Here is a 20,746-nt window from a genome sequence, read left to right as displayed (position 1 = left end):
GCATTCAGTATTTCTAATGCGGTATTTTTCAAATGACCATAGTCAGAAATGTGGAAAAGAGCAGGCTGAAGGGAAAACAGGAAGGATTGAAAACACAACTTAAAAGTTAAAGCCTCTTTTTAACCAACTTCTACATATATTTCCATACAAATGTCGGAAGGAGAAAAACTGAATTTGTTTCACTGCAACTCTACGTCACTACATGAATAAGACCAACTGCAAAAACACACGGTTTTAAAGCCATTTCCTACATTGTTTATACCGTCCAATGAGATCGCCTGACCTGCGTGCACTGAGCCCGACACATCGTAGAATAACCCTCACAGCCTGAAGCTTGTTCGAATCTTTCCGCCAAGCTTCGAACAGAAATCACTTTGGAACCACGCCTTCTGTATACGGTTTCATCCTGATGTAACAAGGTACAAGGTATGATTCAAGTTGATGAAACAATCTCGATATTTAAAACACAATAAACAGTTGACAGCAAGTCGAAAATAAATGAACAGTACTTAACACAAGGAAAGTAAAGCAATTAACAAATGTACTGGGCATTTGTGATGCCTGAATAAAGTTCTCGTGATCCAGGTAGTTGCAGTGTATCATTTGACATATTACACCCTGTACCAGAGCAAGCTCTGCCACTAACCAAATGCAAATTTTAGGAACTATTGTCAAATTTTATGTTAATTATCCCCCCCCCCCACCAATCATCCATTTATTACTGATATTTGTTGCAAAATAACTCTGGATTTTGTATTTTTTTTAAAGATAATTTGGTGAAATGTTTTGCTCACTCAGAGATAGCCCTGCTGTATTAGGTACAAGTTTAAATTAAAACAGTCAAGATGAGAAAGGCAAAATAAATTATAAAATTTTATGTGTATATCAGTAATTACATTTAAATGTATCTTATAAAATTATTTTATTTTTACATAATATACAGGTATGCAGTGTATTTGAAATTATATTTAAGGTTCGAAAGATTTTACATCATTTAGAGTCGTTAAGGGTTTAAATTTGTATTTATTTTCAATATACATACACTTTTTTGCAACATACACCAATTAAACCCTAAGACTAGTTATCTGAGTACTTAGTAAAGAGATCTATATTGATTCAACAAAGAAATCTAACTAAAATCAAATGAATCACATCAATAATTAATGCATGCATGCAAAAAAACACAAAAAAACTACAAAAACTAAAATGTTAGGAAAGACGGCACTGGAAATAAATCAATTATCTTTTACAAGTTAAGATCAACCTTAAACATAAGAAAGAAAAAAAAGAAGAAAAAACTTCAGGTTTGCTGTAACATAACATTTAACCAGATGTGCCTTGTCAGCTACAAGATCTTTTCACTTTAATTATTTTAAACAAAACTTGAAACCCAACCAATAAATGGTACTACCAAAATGATGGGTTACATTACAGCAAAGCCAATTTTTCTTTTCTTCTTTTAAAAAAAACTTTAAATGGCTTAAGCAAAGACAAGACAATGTGTAGAAGCACATGAAGAGTTACAACACTGAGAACAGTTTGGCCAAGTCAGGTGCTGAGATAAGAATTTTACCATCTGGTGTCTTATAACCATATGCTTAGTCACACAAGAGAATGATAACCTTTATTTTCACTCTTTTCACCAAATAAAACCCCCCCAAAAACCCCAATTCCTACAAGGAAGTACTAGTACTCTAATTTAGAACAAGGTTAACAGATCTCAATGAACTAAGTTATATCAAATATTAAATTTCTGGCCACAAGACCTTGCAGCCAAACATTTAAATTAAACGAGCAATCTGTGAGTACTGCTCAAAGCAATACACATCTCCTACCAGGCCCCACAGCTCTCCCATGTTCAAGAGTCAATAATCCTTCCAAAATGGGTAAATCCACATGAATGTCACACCTGATCAAAGTTTGTTTTATTTAGTAACACCACTGAAGGACATTGATTAATTAAACATCGGCTATTGGATGTCAAACATTGGGTAATTCTGACTCGTAGTCATCAGGGGAAACCCGCTACATTTTGCCTAATGCAGCATGGGATCTTTTATATGCACTTTCTCACAGACAGGAATGCACATACCACGGCCTTTGTCCAGTTGTGGTGCACTGGTTGGAACGAGAAAAAACCCAATCAGTTGAATGGGTCCACAAAGGAGGTTCGATCCTGAGACGCAAGCACCTCAAGCTGGCACTCAACCGACCGAGCTAAATCCCACCCCTCACACCTGATCAGTAATTCTACATGATAAACCTAGATATAATATTTCAGCTTAATATCTTAAGGCATTGTGACAGATGGAGACAGACAGACAGATGAAATGGAGGAAGGAAGGAAGGAAATGTTTTATTTAATGACGCACTCAACACCTTTTATTTACGGTTATATGGCGTCGCACATATGGTTGAGGACCACACAGATATTGAGGGAGAAAACCTACTGTCGCCACTTCATGAGCTATTCTTTTCAATTAGCAGCAAGGGATCTTTTATATACACCATCCCATAGACAGAATAGCACATACCACGACCTTTGATGTACCAGTCATAGTGCACTGGCTGGAGTGAGAAATAGCCCAATGGGCCCACTGACAGGGATCGATCCCAAACTGACCGTGCATCAAGTGAGCACTTTAACACTTGGCTACGTCTCGCCCCAATAGATGAAATGAAGGTTGGAGACAAAACCTATAGTTCTGTATGGAAGAGGCTTAAAATATAATCTGGTTCAATGAGATTTGTTAACCCTTTTTGACGAAAATTTAAATTAAGTGTGTATTTGGGTATAAAACAATGCTTAGATGTACATGTCCTTACACTGATCAATGTATATGCATTTGTCCGATAATTTAAAATAAGATATCAATGTTAGTATTGTGTGTACACTGTTCCTGTATCCAGTTGTCACCGAAACACAATGGCACAGGAGGTGTTCATTTTTAAATACGCATTCATACACTTAACAATAAACTGGTTGTGTAAAATCAAAATATTATAAATAATCTTGTAAATAGTTCCCATTAGGAAACAGCACTAATTTTCTTGCAATAATTTATTAAGCAGAAACGACATTCCAAAAGTGCAAGGTTTTTTAAGTGTTATGAAGTAAAATTTTAAAAAGTAAATAAAAAATAAAAATGCACAACTCAACCCCTTCACCAGATTCTAAAATGAAGGGAGAGGAAGGCAGCAATAGAAAACTAGCGCATAGCAGAAATGTTATGAACCCACAACTCTGTACAAGGATTTCACACAAGGTGGCCTTTATTGCAAAACATTTATTCAAGGCTATTGGGAAAAAAAAAGGGTAAACATTGCACACAGATTTGGGTATAGACAGATGTGTGTGTATATATATATAGGTATATACATAATAATAATAATAATAATAATAATGTGTGAGTGTATATTGCAACAAAACTGGCCATGCCAGAGCCTCCCTTCATTTTGCATTAACACAAACCTGTGCCGTTTTCCTCATGGGTGAAGTGTCCCGGGATGAGGAGCGACTCCCCGGCGCCGCGGACTGTCCACCTACCACATTGACGGGAATTTGTACAGACTTAAGGGAGTTTACAGGTCTACTATGCTGGTCCCCGGCCTCCTGGCCTGACACACTAACATGGTCCTTTGAGGAAGCGGCTCCCACTTTGGGCGGGAGAACAGGCTTTGGTCCTGCTGCCGCCGGATTGAGAACAGGTTTATTAGGGGGCAGTGGCGGTGGCGCTCCCCGACCAGCGGGTGCCATCTTACGAGGTGAACCACCACCACCACCACTTTGTCCGACATGAAAAGAGATCTTTCCGCCGCCCGGCGTAACCACGGTAGCACTAGAACCCTGGGCGAGGTGCACTCTGTGTGTGGGACTTCCATCCGGAGACCTTTCAACATACGACGCCCCTACTGGGGCAACACGTTGATCCGATCTTGAGTCAAGTCTATCAAAAGATGTGGGAGAAGATGGGCTACTATAGTTCACAGGCTTTTTTAACAAAACATCTGCAGATCTGTAACTGTAGTCTCTATCGGGGGAGGCGGAACTACGGCCTTCCACAGTTACTGCTTTTGTAGATTTTGGCGAGACTTTCAACCCTGATTGAACGAGACCGGCTCCACCAGCCTGGCCTCTGACAGGAGATGCACTAGATTTGATTTCGATGCTCTGTAACGTACTGTGGGGCACAGACTTCTCCACGGTGTGTAGATGCTTCTGCAGGTCGTCTATGTGCTGAGTCAGGGAGTTCACCTGAGACTGCAGGTCTTTGTTGCGCTGTTCTTCGCGCGACAGTTTGTTTCGTAACTGCTCCCTCTCAATGTCAAATTCACTGATCTGCTTCTCCATGGCAGCCTCCATTTTCAGTGATTTTTTGCTCTCCTGAACGAGGCCTTCCGCCATGTTGATCATCTTGTCCTTTTCTTCGTCGAGAATCTGCTCAATCTGAACACTTTTGTTCTTTTCGTGAAGCATTCGCTCCATTAACTTCTTGCGCTCCTTGATCAACATGAGTGCAACTTTTTTATGCTTTAACGAATTGGCACGTTCCTCCTCTAAACTGGCCAGTGTCTTTTTCAAGTCTTTTTCCATTCGTTTTACTTGAGCCTTCTCAAAATCAATCTGGAAGAGAACATACATAAATATTTTAATAAACATAAGCTTTACAGATTTAAATATTTGTAAAACTAATACTTACCATAAAAGGAATGTTGTAGTCTATTTCTTACAGATCCTTAAAAACCAGGTTTAAAATAAAATTTAAACATCTCTTCCAAATAAAAGGTCACAGAGCAATCAATTTCAGGTTAACCAACATGTCACAGAGTAATCAATTTTGATTGGGCTATTGTCACTGGGTAGTATGGCTGTAGTGACCCAGTCAACACCTAGGAGCAGTCAATCATATTTCTTTAAATGAACCGGCCTCAGTGGCGTCGTGGTTAGGCCATCGATCGGTCTACAGGCCGATAGGTACTGGGTTCGGATCCCAGTCGAGGCATGGGATTTTTAATCCAAACCCTGAGTGAGTGCTCCGCAAGGCTCAGTGGGTAGGTGTAAACCACTTGCACCGACCAGTGATCCATAACTGATATTTGTGCTATCCTGCCTGTGGGAAGCACAAATAAAAGATCCCTTGCTGCCTGTCATAAAAGAGTAGCCTATGTGGAGACAGCAGGTTTCCTCTAAAAGACAGTGTCAGAATGACAATATGTTTGACGTCCAATAACAAGATAAAAAATCAATGTGCTCTAGTGGCGTCGTTAAATAAAAAAAAAAACTTTAAACTTCTTTAAATGATTTAATCAATAACACGTGTACTAGTAGTGTGTGTGATCAACAATAACGAATGACGTTTTCGCCAACATGTGTACATGTACAGTGTTTCTGCCAGAAAGAAATTTTTGGGTATGGCGCTGTGCTATTGAATGCAACCACAGTCAACAGGGGCTATGGGGGGCCTTCTCCACAAAGAAAATGGGTTACATTTAGGGTTAGGCGTAAGAAAATCATACAATAATGATAAGAGTCATTAATTTTGTCAAAATGTTAACTTAAAATAATAAAAAATTTGATATGGCGCCATACCCATTTTACCCTCTGGCAGAAACCCTGATGTAAGAAAACAAGAGTAGCGGTGAGGTACATGATACGGCCATCAGGAGTTTGATGGAAAACCATATCTATATTAATGAATGATATGATTCAAGTCTAATTATGTTAAATGTATACAATGGGATGTATGAACAGTTCGTTTTGGACCAACCACCATCCCAAGTTGTTCCTACATGTGGTTTGATAGTCCTGTATGCAAGATATGATCTGGACAAGGATTTACTGCTATGTGCAGTAGACCATGAAAGGTAGGTCACAGTAACCTAGTAATAGTATGCGACACAGCGCCATCCCAAGTTGTTCCTACATTTGAAGTTTGATGGTCCTGTATGCATCTATATCCAAGATATGGTCCGGATAAGAAAAACTTAACAGATGGATGCCATACCATAATACGACCCATCATAGATGGGTGTATATAAAAGATATGCAAGATATGATCTGGACAAGGATTAACTGCTATGTGCAGTAGACCATGAAAAGTAGGTCACAGTGACCTAGTAATAGTATGTGACACACCACCATCCCAAGTTGTTCCTACATATGAGGTTTGCTGGTCCTGTATGCATATGTATGCAAGATATGGTCCGGACAAGGATTTACTGTCATGTGCAGTAGACCGTGAAAAGTAGGTCACAGTGATCTAGTAATAGAATGTGAGAAACCACCATCCCAAGTTGTTCCTACTTGTGAGGTTTGATGGTCCTGTATGCATATGTATGCAACATATGGTCCGGACAAGGATATACTGTCATGTGCAGTAGACTGTGAACAGTAGGTAAGTAACAAAACAAGAGTACCAGTGAGATACATGATACACCCATCAGGAGTTGGATGGAAAACCATATCTATATTAATGAATGATATGATTAAAGTCTAATTATGTTAAATGTATACAATGGGATGTATGAACAGTTCGTTTTGGACCAACCACCATCCCCAGTTGTTCCTACATGTGGTTTGATAGTCCTGTATGCAAGATATGATCTGGACAAGGATTTACTGCTATGTGCAGTAGATCATGAAAAGTAGGTCACAGTAACCTAGTAATAGTATGCGACACAGCGCCATCCCAAGTTGTTCCTACATTTGAAGTTTGATGGTCCTGTATGCATCTATATCCAAGATATGGTCCGGATAAGAAAAACTTAACAGACGGATGCCATACAATAAGACGACCCATCATAGATGGGTGTATATAAAAGAGAAAAAATATTAAAGACATAAATAGTGGAAAGCAAACCTCTTGCTTCAATCGTTCACGTTCCTTTTCCAACATGTATGTCACATCGTCACCTTGAGCGGTGTCTTGTGCATGCTTGCGTTTTTCGTCTTCCAACTCAGAAATAATCTAAAACAAGAAAACAATAATAAACAAATGTTTTTCATCTTCTAGTTTACACACATGAAACTGACAATTGACAAAAAAGTTAAGGTTCTATTGTGATTGTAAACAAAGTTAACAGGACCAGTCCAAAATTGTATTGGGATGGATGCATAGGATTTCGGTGGTGGTAGTGATAGGGTTTGTAGAACCTCTCTCCAGGTAAATTAATTAAATATTTATTCAATGAGCATGTTTTAATTTATATTCACCGACATCATAGTTTTAATTTTTTTTAAACAAACAAAAAGGGAATGTAATTCAAGGAAAGAAAAAAAACTACAAAAACAACACGCCATCAAAAACTTAAATTTCTTGGTCACCTTATGGTAACGTTTCTCAGCTGAGGCCAATTGTTCCCGCATTTTCAGTTGAGCTTTTCTCTGCGTAGCAATAAGATTTTCAAGCTGGGCCAGCTGGTTATCATACATGGATTTAATGGCCGGTTCATCAAAGCTCGTATCCTTCATGTTGTCAGAATCCCTCTGCAGCGCAATGAAGGGATCGCCCAATCCAAAACGACCATATTTAGCTTGGAACAGCAAGTTTTTGGCTTTCTCTGCCTGTAAATTAAGTAAAATGACATGCAATTTTTTTAATTTTAGCAGGTGAATTTCCAATTTCATCTGCTCGGTCTAAAATATGGACTGCTTTTCGCAGGACGCTATTTCTAGTTCTGAAAAAGCTATCAGCAATGAAAGTTGAAGTTTGTTTTGTTTAAGGACACCTCTAGAGCACATTGATTAATTAATAATTGATTACTGGATATCAAACATTTAGTAATTTTGACATATAGTCTAACAAAGGAAACCCACTACATTTTTCCATTAGTAGCAAAGGATTTTTTATATGCACCATGATAGACAGGATAGCACACACCACAGCCTTTAATTCATCAGTTGTGGTGCACTGGCTGGAGCTAGAGATAACCAAATGGACCCACTGACGGGGGTCAATCACAGACCGACCATACATCAAGTGAGCGCTTTACCACCGAAACATTGTCATGCTTTCTTAGCAAAATTCAGAAAAGATCAAATGCTCTGTTTGTATTTAGTGTATAGAATACAAATTAAGTCATACATGTGTATATTTTATTTTAAAATTAGTTGTTCACAGCATTTAACTTTCAGTGTGTCAGTATATCATTAACAAAGTACATTAACCAAAAATCAAAGGTGGAAACCTAAATGTGTGAGTATCTGAGTGTTGTCTGAAGCTGAAAAGAATTTGCAGTACACCAGACAGTACAACTGAAAACAATCAAGCATTCGTTAATCTGATGTCAGTTAAGCTGGGCTGAGACTGCAGAAATCTGTGACCTTTAACACAACACCGGATACCGGACAGCAGAAGTTTCGGTTTTCTGGAAGTCGTGTTTACGTTAAATTGACTCTTCATTCATTTAAACTATGCTGGTTTGTTCAGGTTAATTAATTAAGGATTTTACATTTCTGAACCAAAAATTAATCTGGTTTCCAAAATTGATACGTTCTGGTTTTATCAATTTTTTTAATACATGGTTTAAATTTGAGAAACTTTGGGACTGTGAAATTTGGCTGGTTTTGACAGGATTTCAGCATGTTCGGGATCTGGTTTAGACAGGTTTCACTGTATATATAAATACAAAAGACACATTACCCGTAGAGTAGCAATGGTAATATCTCTGCCTTGAAGTTCCCCTTCCAGGTAGCCAAGAAGTCGCAGCAAATCTGATTTACTCCAATCTGGATTTGGCTGTCGCTGCAAGACACGAGAAAATAACTTTTACAAATCTATACCGCATACACATTTGTACCTGTACAATTCATACTTGGATTATGTCAATGAAATATGTTACTAAAGCTGGTAACATAACATGTCTTGTACATTATTTATTAGAAATGTTCTGATTAATCAAATTTGTCAAGGACCACTCCCTTCAACTATTCTGACCACATAATCAAATTGTACTCAGTACAAGTTTCATGTTAGAGTTTAATACTCAGGGCTTCTTGATTATGGTAGCCCCACTCCCGTGGCTAGTGATATTTCATGAAGGGCTAGTAAATAACTACTATTGCCATGCCCAATTTTTTTTTGGCCAAATTCTGCCTTTAAGTTTATTTTGTAAATAGGAATATTCTGCCCCCACCCTCAAAGCTCATTTCCCTCTTTAGGTTATATATCCGATTATTACTGTTAGTAAAATTGGATAACATTTACTTAAAGTAAAGTAGGATTAGTGAATTTTTAATTGTGGCTAGTAAAAAAATTTAATTACTGATCCCATGGCTAGTGGATTTTATAAAAATTCTAGAAGCCCTGAATAATACAGAGTTACTTCCCTTGTTTGAGGTTGGTGCAATTTTGTCACGAGGAAATGGAATTTACTAGTTACTAAAAATTTATGATATACATGTATATCTATCTATAAATTACTGTAAGTCCTGAAATTAATGCAAGCTATTAATGTGAAAAATGCATCCATGGTATTGGTACAATAATGATGCAATATATTTTTAACCAATATTACTGATAAAAATTAAATAATAATAATTATACAGTAAAAACATTTTTATCACATTACCATTATGACATAAAATGAATGCCCCATGGTAGAACCAAAAATTCAAAAGAATTAAATGTCTCACCTAGCATTAACTTATATGTCACTGTTACATCCATAGAAGGAAGGAAGGAACTGTTTTATTTAACGACACACTTAACACATGTTATTTACGGTTATATGGCGTCGGACATATGGTTAAGGACAGGACCACACAAATATTGAGAGAGGAAACCTGCTATCATGGGATACTCTTTCTGATTAGGTCAGGTCAGGTCAGGTCATAGGGCTTTACGTGCACATTCAGAGCAAGCTGTTGTAGCGCACGCCTGTCCTGGGCACAAGAGCGGGTCTCGGCCGGCTCCTCCGTCTAGGACAGGAAAGGTGGGGGAAGGGGAGAGGAGGGACCGCCTGCACTGGCAGGTGCAAGGGAGCACCAGCAGCCCGACTGTGGTCGGTAGCAGACGGAGGCGGGAGGTGATGGTGCTATTGAATTTGGAATGGAGCAAAGTATTATGCCAAAGAGAAAAGGTGTGCAATTTGGGTTGAGGACATTGGGCGCAATTTTGAATGGTCAGCAGCTAGGGATCTTTTATATGCACCATCCCACAGACAGAATAGCACATACCATGGCCTTTGATATACTAGTCGTGGTGTACTGGCTGGAATGAGAAATAGCTCAATGGGCCCACAAACGGGGATTGATCCCAAGCTGACCATGCATCAAGCTAGCGCTTTACCACTGGACTACGACCCGCCCATTACATCCATAGTTTATCTCAATGCAAGATAAAATAAATTCAATTAAAAGTTTAAATTTAATTATTAAAAAATTAAAATGTTTATAGGTGTAACTATAAATCAAATTAATACTGAGCAAATTGCAAGAGCTGATTCTGCCGCAGACTGTATCTCACATTGTTATTTCGTAAAGGTGAGACAATGATGTAAATCACTTCTTTAAATCTATTTCATGTAATAATATATCTAAATGGTATTTATGACTGATAAAGATTTGCAAAGTAATAACCCATATTTTGAGGGAGAAAAAAAAATCATCACTACCCAAGTCATGTATTTATCCATGTTTACCAACAATACCGATTTCAGATGATTTAAAATTCAGTTGCTAATGTTTGTAAAGCCGTAATCTACATACATGTAGATAATCGCAGATATGTATAAATTTTGTCAAAATAATAAAACACATTACTTTTGGCGTTTGTATAATACAATACAGTATTCAGAACTTCTTTAGTTGCTTGATTACATACATGATCCAGAAATCTATATCAACTGCATTAAAATCACTGCCGGCACTAAAATCTGAGATGGAGTTGCGAATGGTACTGAAAATTAATACGGAATTCACAATGATCAACCGGACAACTTCTTAAATAAATAAGTGTTCTGACTGCACAATGATGTCAACAAATTTCATTGGTTTTCGCGGTTAGGACTCTGAATGCACATGCCAAATAATTTAATACTTAAAAAGTTTTTGGAGTCCAAGCCAACATTTTGGTTGCAACGTAGAGGACTGATTTCGATGCCTCTGAAAATTATGAAAGCGATAGTTTTGTTTGCACGTCACACATGTAAGTATAGTTTTGCACAACCCATTTTATGTTCACACATTAATTTATGACATCATTTACATGGTCATGACGGATTACGTAAAAATGAAATGGGTTACCTGAAGAAAAAAAATATTTCATTACTCATAAATGGTTTATGCAAATTTTAAATTCTCAGAAGCCTGCATAGATCTATGTAAGTGGCTTACAACAGTTACTGCTTAGTACCAATTTAAAATTTTCACCATAATTTACGACAATAGTAAGCTACACATGGCATGACCCAAGCTGGTGATTGTTGGAAAGTTATGGTCATGATGGTAGGTATTTACCACAATAGTACCACTGTACAATAAGTTGTAGTGAAATGAGAACCAGGTAGTGGCATTTCTTTTAATACCCAACACAATTAAATTGCAATTAAGGGCCAATAGATATTTTCAGCATTTTCTGTTAAATATGTTTTTAAAAATATACGGCTTCTTCTGCTGTAAGGTGTTGACACTGTACATGGCAATTCTTAAATTTAATATTGTTATGAGCCAATGAATAACACATCTTAATCCAAGCCATAGGATTTCAAATTCCATGGAAAACACATTTTTCCATGCCTTACGATCATGGGAACCGATAGGTAACTAACTAGCAAAATATCCACCCTTCATTCATTACATATGATATATAAGCCCCATCAAAAAATCACTCTTTACATCCAGGACTAGCTCCGGGTCAGCAGACAGTTTCGCCAAATTATCTACTAAACGTCAAAAATTGCTTAAACCCAAATATTTTCTAACAAAATATCAATTATTTGATAAAATTATTTCGCCAAAATTGACAATTGGCAAATTTGGCGAGTGCTAGAGCTAGCCCTGACATCGATGAAGGAGGGGGGCACCAGGCGGATATTTTCCTGAAAAGTGCAGTGCACTCGTGACTATTCACCGGCCTCAGTGGCGTAGTGGTTAGGCCATCGGTCTACAGGCTGGTAGGTACTGGGTTCGGATCCCAGCTGAGGCATGGGATTTTTAATCCAGATACCGATTCCAAACTCTTGAGTGAGTGCTCCGCAAGGCTCAATGGGTAGGTATAAACCACTTGCACCGACCAGTGATCCATAACTAGTTCAACAAAGGCCATGGTTTGTGCAAATAAAAGATCCTTTGCTGCTAATCGGAAAGAGTAGCCCATATAGTGGCGACAGCGGGTTTCCTCTCAAAATCTGTGTGGTTCTGACGCCATATAACCGTAAATAAACTGTGTTGAGTGCGTCCTTCTTTCTTTTCGTGACTATTCAGTCTATTGATTACTCCATCATCCATGACAATTGGGATCTGATACTTGAAACATCACTAATTGCAAAGAACTACATGTACATGCCAAACACTGACAATATACAGTAATTTGTATACACCAACTTCTTAAAGATGGTATGGGGATGACAAAATCAGCTAAGTCATGCAGCCCTAGAGGCAAAATAGATATGTAAGATCTGTTCTTTGAACAAACTGTGCGATTCACGATCCAATCATTGATACAAGTCATTGAATAAAACAGGTTTATACGTTACATTATTAGATTTTCTTTGTATATTTACCCCATCACATATAAGTGCACTACAGAGCAAGGTAAAATTAAATATACCTTCAGAGTATTTGACTGGAGTTTATCGGTTGGATCAAAGGAGCCAGCACCTGCAGGAAGACTGACGTTTCGAGACGCCATCTTGGAATACAACAAACGTCAGACTTATTTTATGCACAGCATTGAAGAGGAAGATGCGATCATTTTGTTCATAGCATGCACATAATTTACGTAAATAATTAAAATACGACAGGACTATTATATAATTTCCTATAATAAGAGATCTCGAACAAGAAATCTAGACACTGTAGCATTTGTCGGCCACCATTGGTCACGTGACCAGATGAATCATATCGCCATTTCGTACCATGATAATTGTGTACTAAAGACATACGTTAGCATAATATCTGGTCAGTTATAAAGTTTCTTAACACACTGGTAGTCATTTTGTGTAATTATAAAATGTCTTTTGTAAAGTAATGTTTGAGCAGCTAGTTTCGTAAATTGAGAGCCATTTTATACCAATACAAAACGTGTATTCGTACTGGTCATGGTTATTTCGTACCACAGTAATTGCGTACCAAAATAATTTTCTACCACTATTATAATAGAATTGTAAATTTCATATTATGCATTCAAGATACAGGTGACAAATCACAAGCCGATTCACTTTGAGAGTGAGAATATCGCCTTACAAAAAACCAACAAAAAACCAACCCAAAACAAAATACTTTTCTATGTGATTTATTTATGGGTTGTAATTAATACTGTTAAATTAAACTCCTTTTTTACACACTGACCGCGTCGTGCAAACTACTTTTCCACGGAATAGTTTTGACGTGGGCATTTTCACAATTGTCGGGGTTGTGATAAATAATTACAAATTAATCGATCCTACATATTGTTATAAAAAACAATAACGCTTTGTGAGCTTTTCGAAATACGACATATTTACATTCTTTATTATTACTTGTTCAATAATGTCACGTGACTTGTATAATTATAGACTTGCATAATTAATATGTTACACATATTATACCCTGTAATCGTTGCATGCTTAACTCAAGATTATCAAAACTATAATGAGTTGCCACTAGTGATGTTCCATTGATCGATTATTATCGACACTTTATCGATTTAATTCTACCAATGTGATGACCGATTTTAAAAGTCCACAATCAATTGTATGGGGAAATATTAACTGTAGTTTTTCTCCAGTTTAGATGGTGCACCTGAATGTCAACAACATCGTCACAGAGTGTCACTTCCAGAGAAGAAGACTCATAAAAGGGAAGTTCAACACAGCCTGGAAAATAAGGACAGGAAGTACTTATCCAAGTGACCCCAGCATACACCTAAACTGACGAGATTAAACAATGATATTCAGACTGAGGGCAGGGCACTGCAGACTCGGTGCACATCTCAAAGTGGTAACAACACCTCAATGCCACTGTAACACTGAACCCCAAACTCCTGAGCATGTACTGCAAAGATGTCCAAAATATGACAGTATCGGAGAAAACATCTGGCTACAACCCAGAACAATCGGAGAAAAAACTTTGGGCCAAAAGAGACGACCTGCTGCTGACTGTGGAGTTCATGGAGGCAGTAAAACTCACGATTTGAATTCAAGGAGCATAACGAAACTGAACGCAGAAGAAGAAGATGGTGAACTTTATGTAAATAAGTTGGAGTTGGTGTTTGTTTTATGTGTACATAGCTAAAATAGATTTTAAATAGCTATTAAAAGGTAAAACGCGATCTGTAGGTTCTATCCCGATGAACACAATACACCACACCATAGATGTATGGTACTTATAATTAAAATTTGTTTTAACGCCTTTTATACAGGGACGATTTTGTTACAATTTAATAATTTGGTCAGAAGGGAACTATTTTTTTTTTTTTTTTTACAAAGAATGTTCCTGGTTATTGCGCATGGGTACATGAGGATTGTGAGGTGAAATGCCCTTGCTACGGTGCATTAACCCCACTGGTACCATTCTGTGGAAAAGCCAAGCTACATGAGGTATGTTATTTATCAAATTATTCTTATTTTTGACAGAACAGAGGTTTAGTTGTTAGTTGTTAGTGGTTAGTGAGAGCGGAGAGAGTGTAGTGGTCTTACACCTACCCAATGAGTCGTTAAAACTCGCTCTGGGTGGGAACCGGTACCGGGCTGCGAACCCAGTACCTACCAGCCTTATGTCCGATGGCATAACCACGACACCATCGAATCCGGTAAAGGTCAGAAGTCTGCTGTGACCCCTAAATATGTTTTTATTCATGTAGCTACACATATTGCACTAAAACAAATGCTGTACATTATAAGTTCAACAAACTGAGCAGACACCTACATTAGGAATCCATTTAAAATTGTACTGAATCTACTTTAATTTTTGTAGGCCTATATTTCAAAACAAATGACAAACTCTCGCCGATGTAGACGAAAAACATGATGTATTCTAAGTGATTAAATAATGCATATCATCTCTGAGATTGTAGCTAATTAAGATACATTCATTTAAGGTGGTAGTCTCAAAGTTACACAATGACCAAAATATTCATTGTTCTTTTGAAATGTAAATATTATACCTTGAATTAAATAGTACCCACCACCACCGCCACCACCCCAAGAAAAAGAACCCCAAACCCCCAATAATTTTATTTACTCCTGTTTCGTTTTTGCAAGTTTATATTATTGATATATCTATTAAAGATGGCCAACAGCAACAGGTTAAGACGTGATGCAATCTGATTAAAATTAGCCCCACTGGTCTTAACCAGTAGATCTAACAGCATTGCCTGGACTCCCATATCCAGGTGACATTTCATCTATAAATAACAATTTAAATATCGACCAATTACACTTCGCCTTTTATAGCGTTATTCGGGAGCATACAAATTCTAAAAATATCGGGCGAGACTATTTATGCAATAGGCATCACGGTTTTCGTTTCGTCTTGAAACGAATTTTATATAAAATTTTATATTGAAATTAGTTTCCGGCATATTTCGTAATTCACCCGAATCATTTCGTATACCCTCGGCATAATCCCGAATGTTTTCATATTATTTTCAAATTACTGGCATGATTTTGCAAATAAGGTTTTGACTGGTCGAATGAAAGGTCAACTGGACATGAGCTCCAACGGGCTGCTGTTAGATCCACATGTAATAGTGGAGCTAATTTTATTTAGATTGGACGTGATGGTTACATTTTGGATTTGACAAAGAACTGTCTGTTATTTTTATTTGTATTTTAAAATAATATATCCTATGTTTCGCATCATCATTTCTGCCGATGTCGGACAATGGATTATTACTGTACATATTTTTTTGCGCTACGTTTATTCTTTGTCACGCTCGACTCCAGGGGGCGGGGAGCTGAAGCTGTGCGTTTCAGTGGTATTTCCGTTAAGTTAGGAAAATTGCCGAAGACGTTACCATAATAACGCCAACATTCACTAGATGTGACGTCAACAATGCTTTGGAATTTAATATGCTTATTGATGTTAAAGCGATACTACGTACATTCTTCTGAATATAATTTAACTTCAGAAATGTGCGAACAGAATCACTTTTTGACATTTATTTAAGCATATTTATTTTAACTTGTTACCACAACTGCTACTGCTACATAATGACGACATCTAACTGCTATAATATTCAGTTGCAAAATTTTCTGCAAATGTTGAGCGAATATATCAGTAGAGGTAGGCCTACGTGTTTGTTTGTTTATTTAGTTGTTTATTAGGACCGATGAAGTAGGGGGTTGTGTGTGTAGGCATTGTTTGTTTATAGTTATTTTTGTGCCTATACCCACTTACAGTTTTAGCACGCTTTCTTGGGCACACACCTCAGCTATCGGCACTCTCTATTCACGACAAGGGGTTAGCGATTACTTGTTACTGGTTAGTGAGAGTGAAATCGGTTTAGTGGTCTTACCAATAAGTCGTTACCACTTACCCATTGAATCGTTAAACTCGCTCGAGGGGGCGGTACCAGGATGCGAACCCAGTACCTATTGGTCTTAAGTACGGTAGCTTAACCATTATACTGATCAATGCATTTTCGTAGCCAGGACTTTATATTAGAGGGGAGTGGGGTAGGCGCCAGCATTGGGAGGAGACACCCACACTGTAGTGTTGTGGGTCGAAAGGCACATATAAAAGATGTTGGGGGCAAAAAAAGGCGTGATTGCGAGTCATGAGGCGGAATGCCAAGGGAACTTTGTGGGAGGTTTGGAGGGGGATGAAAATTAATATATAATAAAATTATAACTGTCCCTGGCCTCTGCCCCTCTCCCTAGATCCGCCTCTAGATTGTATAATCGAAAGTTGATTGGTTGGTGGAAAAAACAATTGTAACTGATGATCGATGATGAAATTCCAAATGATTCACAACACTAGATTCCACTCACGTAGACCTAAACAGTGGTCTCCCCAAAACAATCTGATTAAAATTAGCTCTACTGGTACCAGTGGAGCTAATTTTAATTAGATTGCCCCAAGAATCCACTGAAGTACGTGTAAGGCCGAAAACACACCGAAGCTAGATTTGGGTCTGGCGAGTTTGGCAAAGTGTTTTCAATATATATTAATGCGTTCATGTCTTTAGATAAGTATACTTCTATAAACATCAATAATAACATGGGCGTACATAGGATTTTGAAAAGGGGGGTTCCAATACATAGGATTTTGAAAAGGGGGGTTCCAAAATAGATTGCAGAGATATTGGGCATATATTTCTATGTTGAGTAAATATAATAATGTCAGATATATTAAATTGTAAAAAAAAAGCGATTTCAGGGGGGTTCGGTCGAATAAGTAGATATGAGAAATCCACATTGATTAATGTATAGGCCTACCTTTTCTGTTCTTTGTTAAGAAAACTGAATGAGTAAGGTTCGAACATTGTGCAGCTGCCAGTCTGCCAGTCTTAAAATATAGTGCATGTTCTATGTCGTCTGCTGCCATATTTGTAGTTCGCGCCATCACCACTGTGTCGGTACTCGGTTACAGCGAGAGTGGACTGTTGACGATTTTTGTTACGGCATGTTTAGTTGCTTGTTTCTTGCTCGAGCTCCGGTCGATTTTTAGACAATACTGTTCATGCTTATAAGGCAACTTTCGTATTTAATTATTCCAACCACTCAGATATTAATTTTAACCTACCGTACATATATGCACGTGTTTAATTTAGTGCATAGCGATGTATAGCGTAGTTTAAAGTACTATTTTAATACAGTGTCATGCAATAGAGCATGCTAAAAAAAAAAGAAGATCGGTAGAAAAATATTTTCACTGTAACTTTCATACAAGCAATACATTTTGTGTATAGAATAAATATGTTAGCATTTATGGTCAAAACATTGCTTTAAATATCAGAAAATGCATGTTTATCTTTTCTAAATAAAAACAGAAACGATACGGAATTTTGACGAGTTCTATTTATAGGTTACGGTGTTACGGCGTGTTTACCGAATTCGTTTGATTATGGAATTGCCATTTATTGATGAATCGTCTGTTATCATTAATGAAACTGATATATCAATTAACATTTCTTTGCCAGATGTCAAAGAAAACAATATCACCAATTCTGACAACTGTACTGATATTTATGTTGACATTAACAACTGTAAACCTGTTATAACATCAACCCCAAAATCAAAGGTTAGTGGAGTATTAAAGAAAAAAAAGAACGTGATCTTTGTACTTACGAAAGTCCAGTTGGCAGTAGTTTGAAACGACATGTCAAGGCTAAGCACGAGAAGCAAAAAAATCAGTTGTGACAAATGTTCGAGAAGATATTCCAGTAAATTTGATTTAAAGCAGCATGCTACTATCTCGCACGGTGATGCCAAACTGCTATGTGAGGTGTGTTCCAAGGTCTATAAAACTCGACAAGGACTTTCTATACACAAAAAACGTCACCATGCTAAGACATACAAGTATTCGTGTACATATTGTGATAAGACATACTGTGATAAGTCAAATTATTTCGGCCATTTGAATAACCATATCGGAAACAAGCCTTACAACCGCTTAAATGCTCAAAATATTTTGCATGTTTCAAGTTTGCGAAAACACAAAGGACCATGTATCGGTGATAACCCTGAAAATATGCATGCCAAGAATGCGGATCAAAACTCAAAACATCAACGTCCCTGCAAGATCACATGGTTGGTAAGCATGGTGATATGAACAAAATGTGCGGATGTGGTAAAACATTCAAATGGCGTCCATCGTTTGCACGACACATGAAGATGTGTAAAATTGGCCAAATGCAACTTGTTTAAAACCTATGTGGCAAAGAAACTATGCACGGGTACACCCGACACTTCTGTTGTAGCTTTAACGTAATCATTTGACTTAATTTTTATTTAAGAACACTGTTAATTTTCGACTGTGTAGTACTGGTACGTACTCAACATTTGAAACATCCATTCCTCTTGATCCAGGTTATTGTTTACAATTCAGTTGGTATTACTGGGTAATGCTAATTACTCATTTGCAAGACGCATTTAAGTTTAATAACGAGTGCTCTTTTGTTATGTACTGTAAACATGTTACAATACTCAGATAGCTTATTGTGATTTTCGTTACACCAAACCAGTCAATATTATCATTACAGGACATCTAACACATTACATTCAGAAATATGGAATATTGTTTTCAATTCAATTGAATTGTTGATTGAATTGTTCATTCAACTCTTCTTTGTCATTATGATACTGTATTGGCTTAATAATTGAAAAGGTACATGATTATTTGACCATTTTAAAATGTTTTTGTTTTGATCAGATAAAACATAGTTGATAAACAATCAATATAGTTTTGTCATTTCTAAAATTCAGAAGTGCATTCAATTTATATGTCGGATAATCCCATCCGAATATGGGCCAGGATCTTGGAGCTATTCATTTGGTAGAATTGGCAAACTGGTCTTGTTCCCGTTGGTCGACACTAGGCACAACTGCTTTCTTTCACTTTGGTTTGACACGATGTCGTTCAATCAAATCAAAAATACGCAGTATATATACATACACGAGTATACATATATACACGTAAACTCGTACACATATACATATGCACAATTTATTGTGATTTATTTTAATCCCATAGCAAAATTAAAATGATACAGAGAGAGAGAGAGAGAGAGAGAGAGAGAGAGAGAGAGAGAGAGAGAGAGAGAGAGAGAGAGAGAGAGACAGACAGACAGACAGACAGACAGACAGACAGACGGACGGAGATAGACAGATGTAAAAAATGTCACTGGATGGAATCAAAATTAACATTTTGTCTTTTAGGTGAATCTACAATATGTGTCTGACAACTGACATCACATTAAAACAAATTTAAGACAATATTTGCATCTTGATGTAGAATTCTAAAACAAATAAGACAAAAATCGTAAACACTCCGTAATTCGACTTCAAAAATCAACAACAGTTCGTATCCAGATAGTAAACGTTCCGTAACATTTTCAATAATTTTATTAATCTAATTTAGTCATAAATACTATATTTTTGTCATAATTGCGGCTTTTACTGAGAGTTATGATCTATGTATTCTACTTTAGTTATAACTCTTAAACAATTAACCATCAGGAAACTTTATTAAATAATATTAATATGATTTATGCACATTTCCTGTAAATATACGTCCAAATTTGTATACTACTACAGAATATGTATTCATTTTGAAGAGTATAACATGGGTTTGTTTCTATACATCAATGTAAATAGAGGTTTTACCTGTATTTTTGTCGTCTGTTCCATAGCATCAATCACAGCCAGTGCTCATTGTACTATAATCAGTAAAATGTAAAAAGTCCGTATCAAAAACAAGCAATACGCCGTAACAAAAATCGTCAACAGTCCATTCTCGCTGTAACCGAGTACCGATACCGTACACACAGACGCGGTGTGTTTTGTCACATTAGATTCAATGCGTTTCATTTTGGACTGGTACCATATATACTGGTTTTACTATACCAAATACAATCTAATTAAAATTAGCTCCACTATTACA

At 37.1% G+C, this 20,746-nt stretch overlaps 1 protein-coding gene across 2 annotated transcripts in view; it reads right to left on the bottom strand.

Moving 5' to 3' along the window:
* The window catches only part of LOC121368100 (cortactin-binding protein 2-like), a 58,624-nt gene extending 40,690 nt beyond the window's left edge, over positions 1 to 17,934 (bottom strand). The window contains exons 1-5 of one of the 2 annotated variants that reach the window (XM_041492663.1): positions 17,581 to 17,934; positions 8,643 to 8,744; positions 7,325 to 7,564; positions 6,861 to 6,968; positions 3,473 to 4,624 (exon numbers count right to left, since the gene is read on the bottom strand). In XM_041492663.1, the coding sequence (XP_041348597.1) occupies positions 3,473 to 4,624; positions 6,861 to 6,968; positions 7,325 to 7,471 (1,407 nt within the window). In that variant the 5' untranslated portion in view covers positions 7,472 to 7,564; positions 8,643 to 8,744; positions 17,581 to 17,934. Of the gene's footprint in view, positions 1 to 3,472; positions 4,625 to 6,860; positions 6,969 to 7,324; positions 7,565 to 8,642; positions 8,745 to 12,770; positions 13,032 to 17,580 lie in introns of those variants that run through there. The other variant, XM_041492662.1, reaches the window with a different exon arrangement.
* Positions 17,935 to 20,746: the final 2,812 nt, after the last annotated feature.

The sequence above is a fragment of the Gigantopelta aegis genome, chromosome 3 (assembly GCF_016097555.1).
Source record: "Gigantopelta aegis isolate Gae_Host chromosome 3, Gae_host_genome, whole genome shotgun sequence".
Lineage (NCBI taxonomy): Eukaryota > Metazoa > Mollusca > Gastropoda > Neomphalida > Peltospiridae > Gigantopelta > Gigantopelta aegis.
Note: the sequence above shows the minus strand (reverse complement) of the source record. Positions and strands in the feature narration are given on the sequence as shown.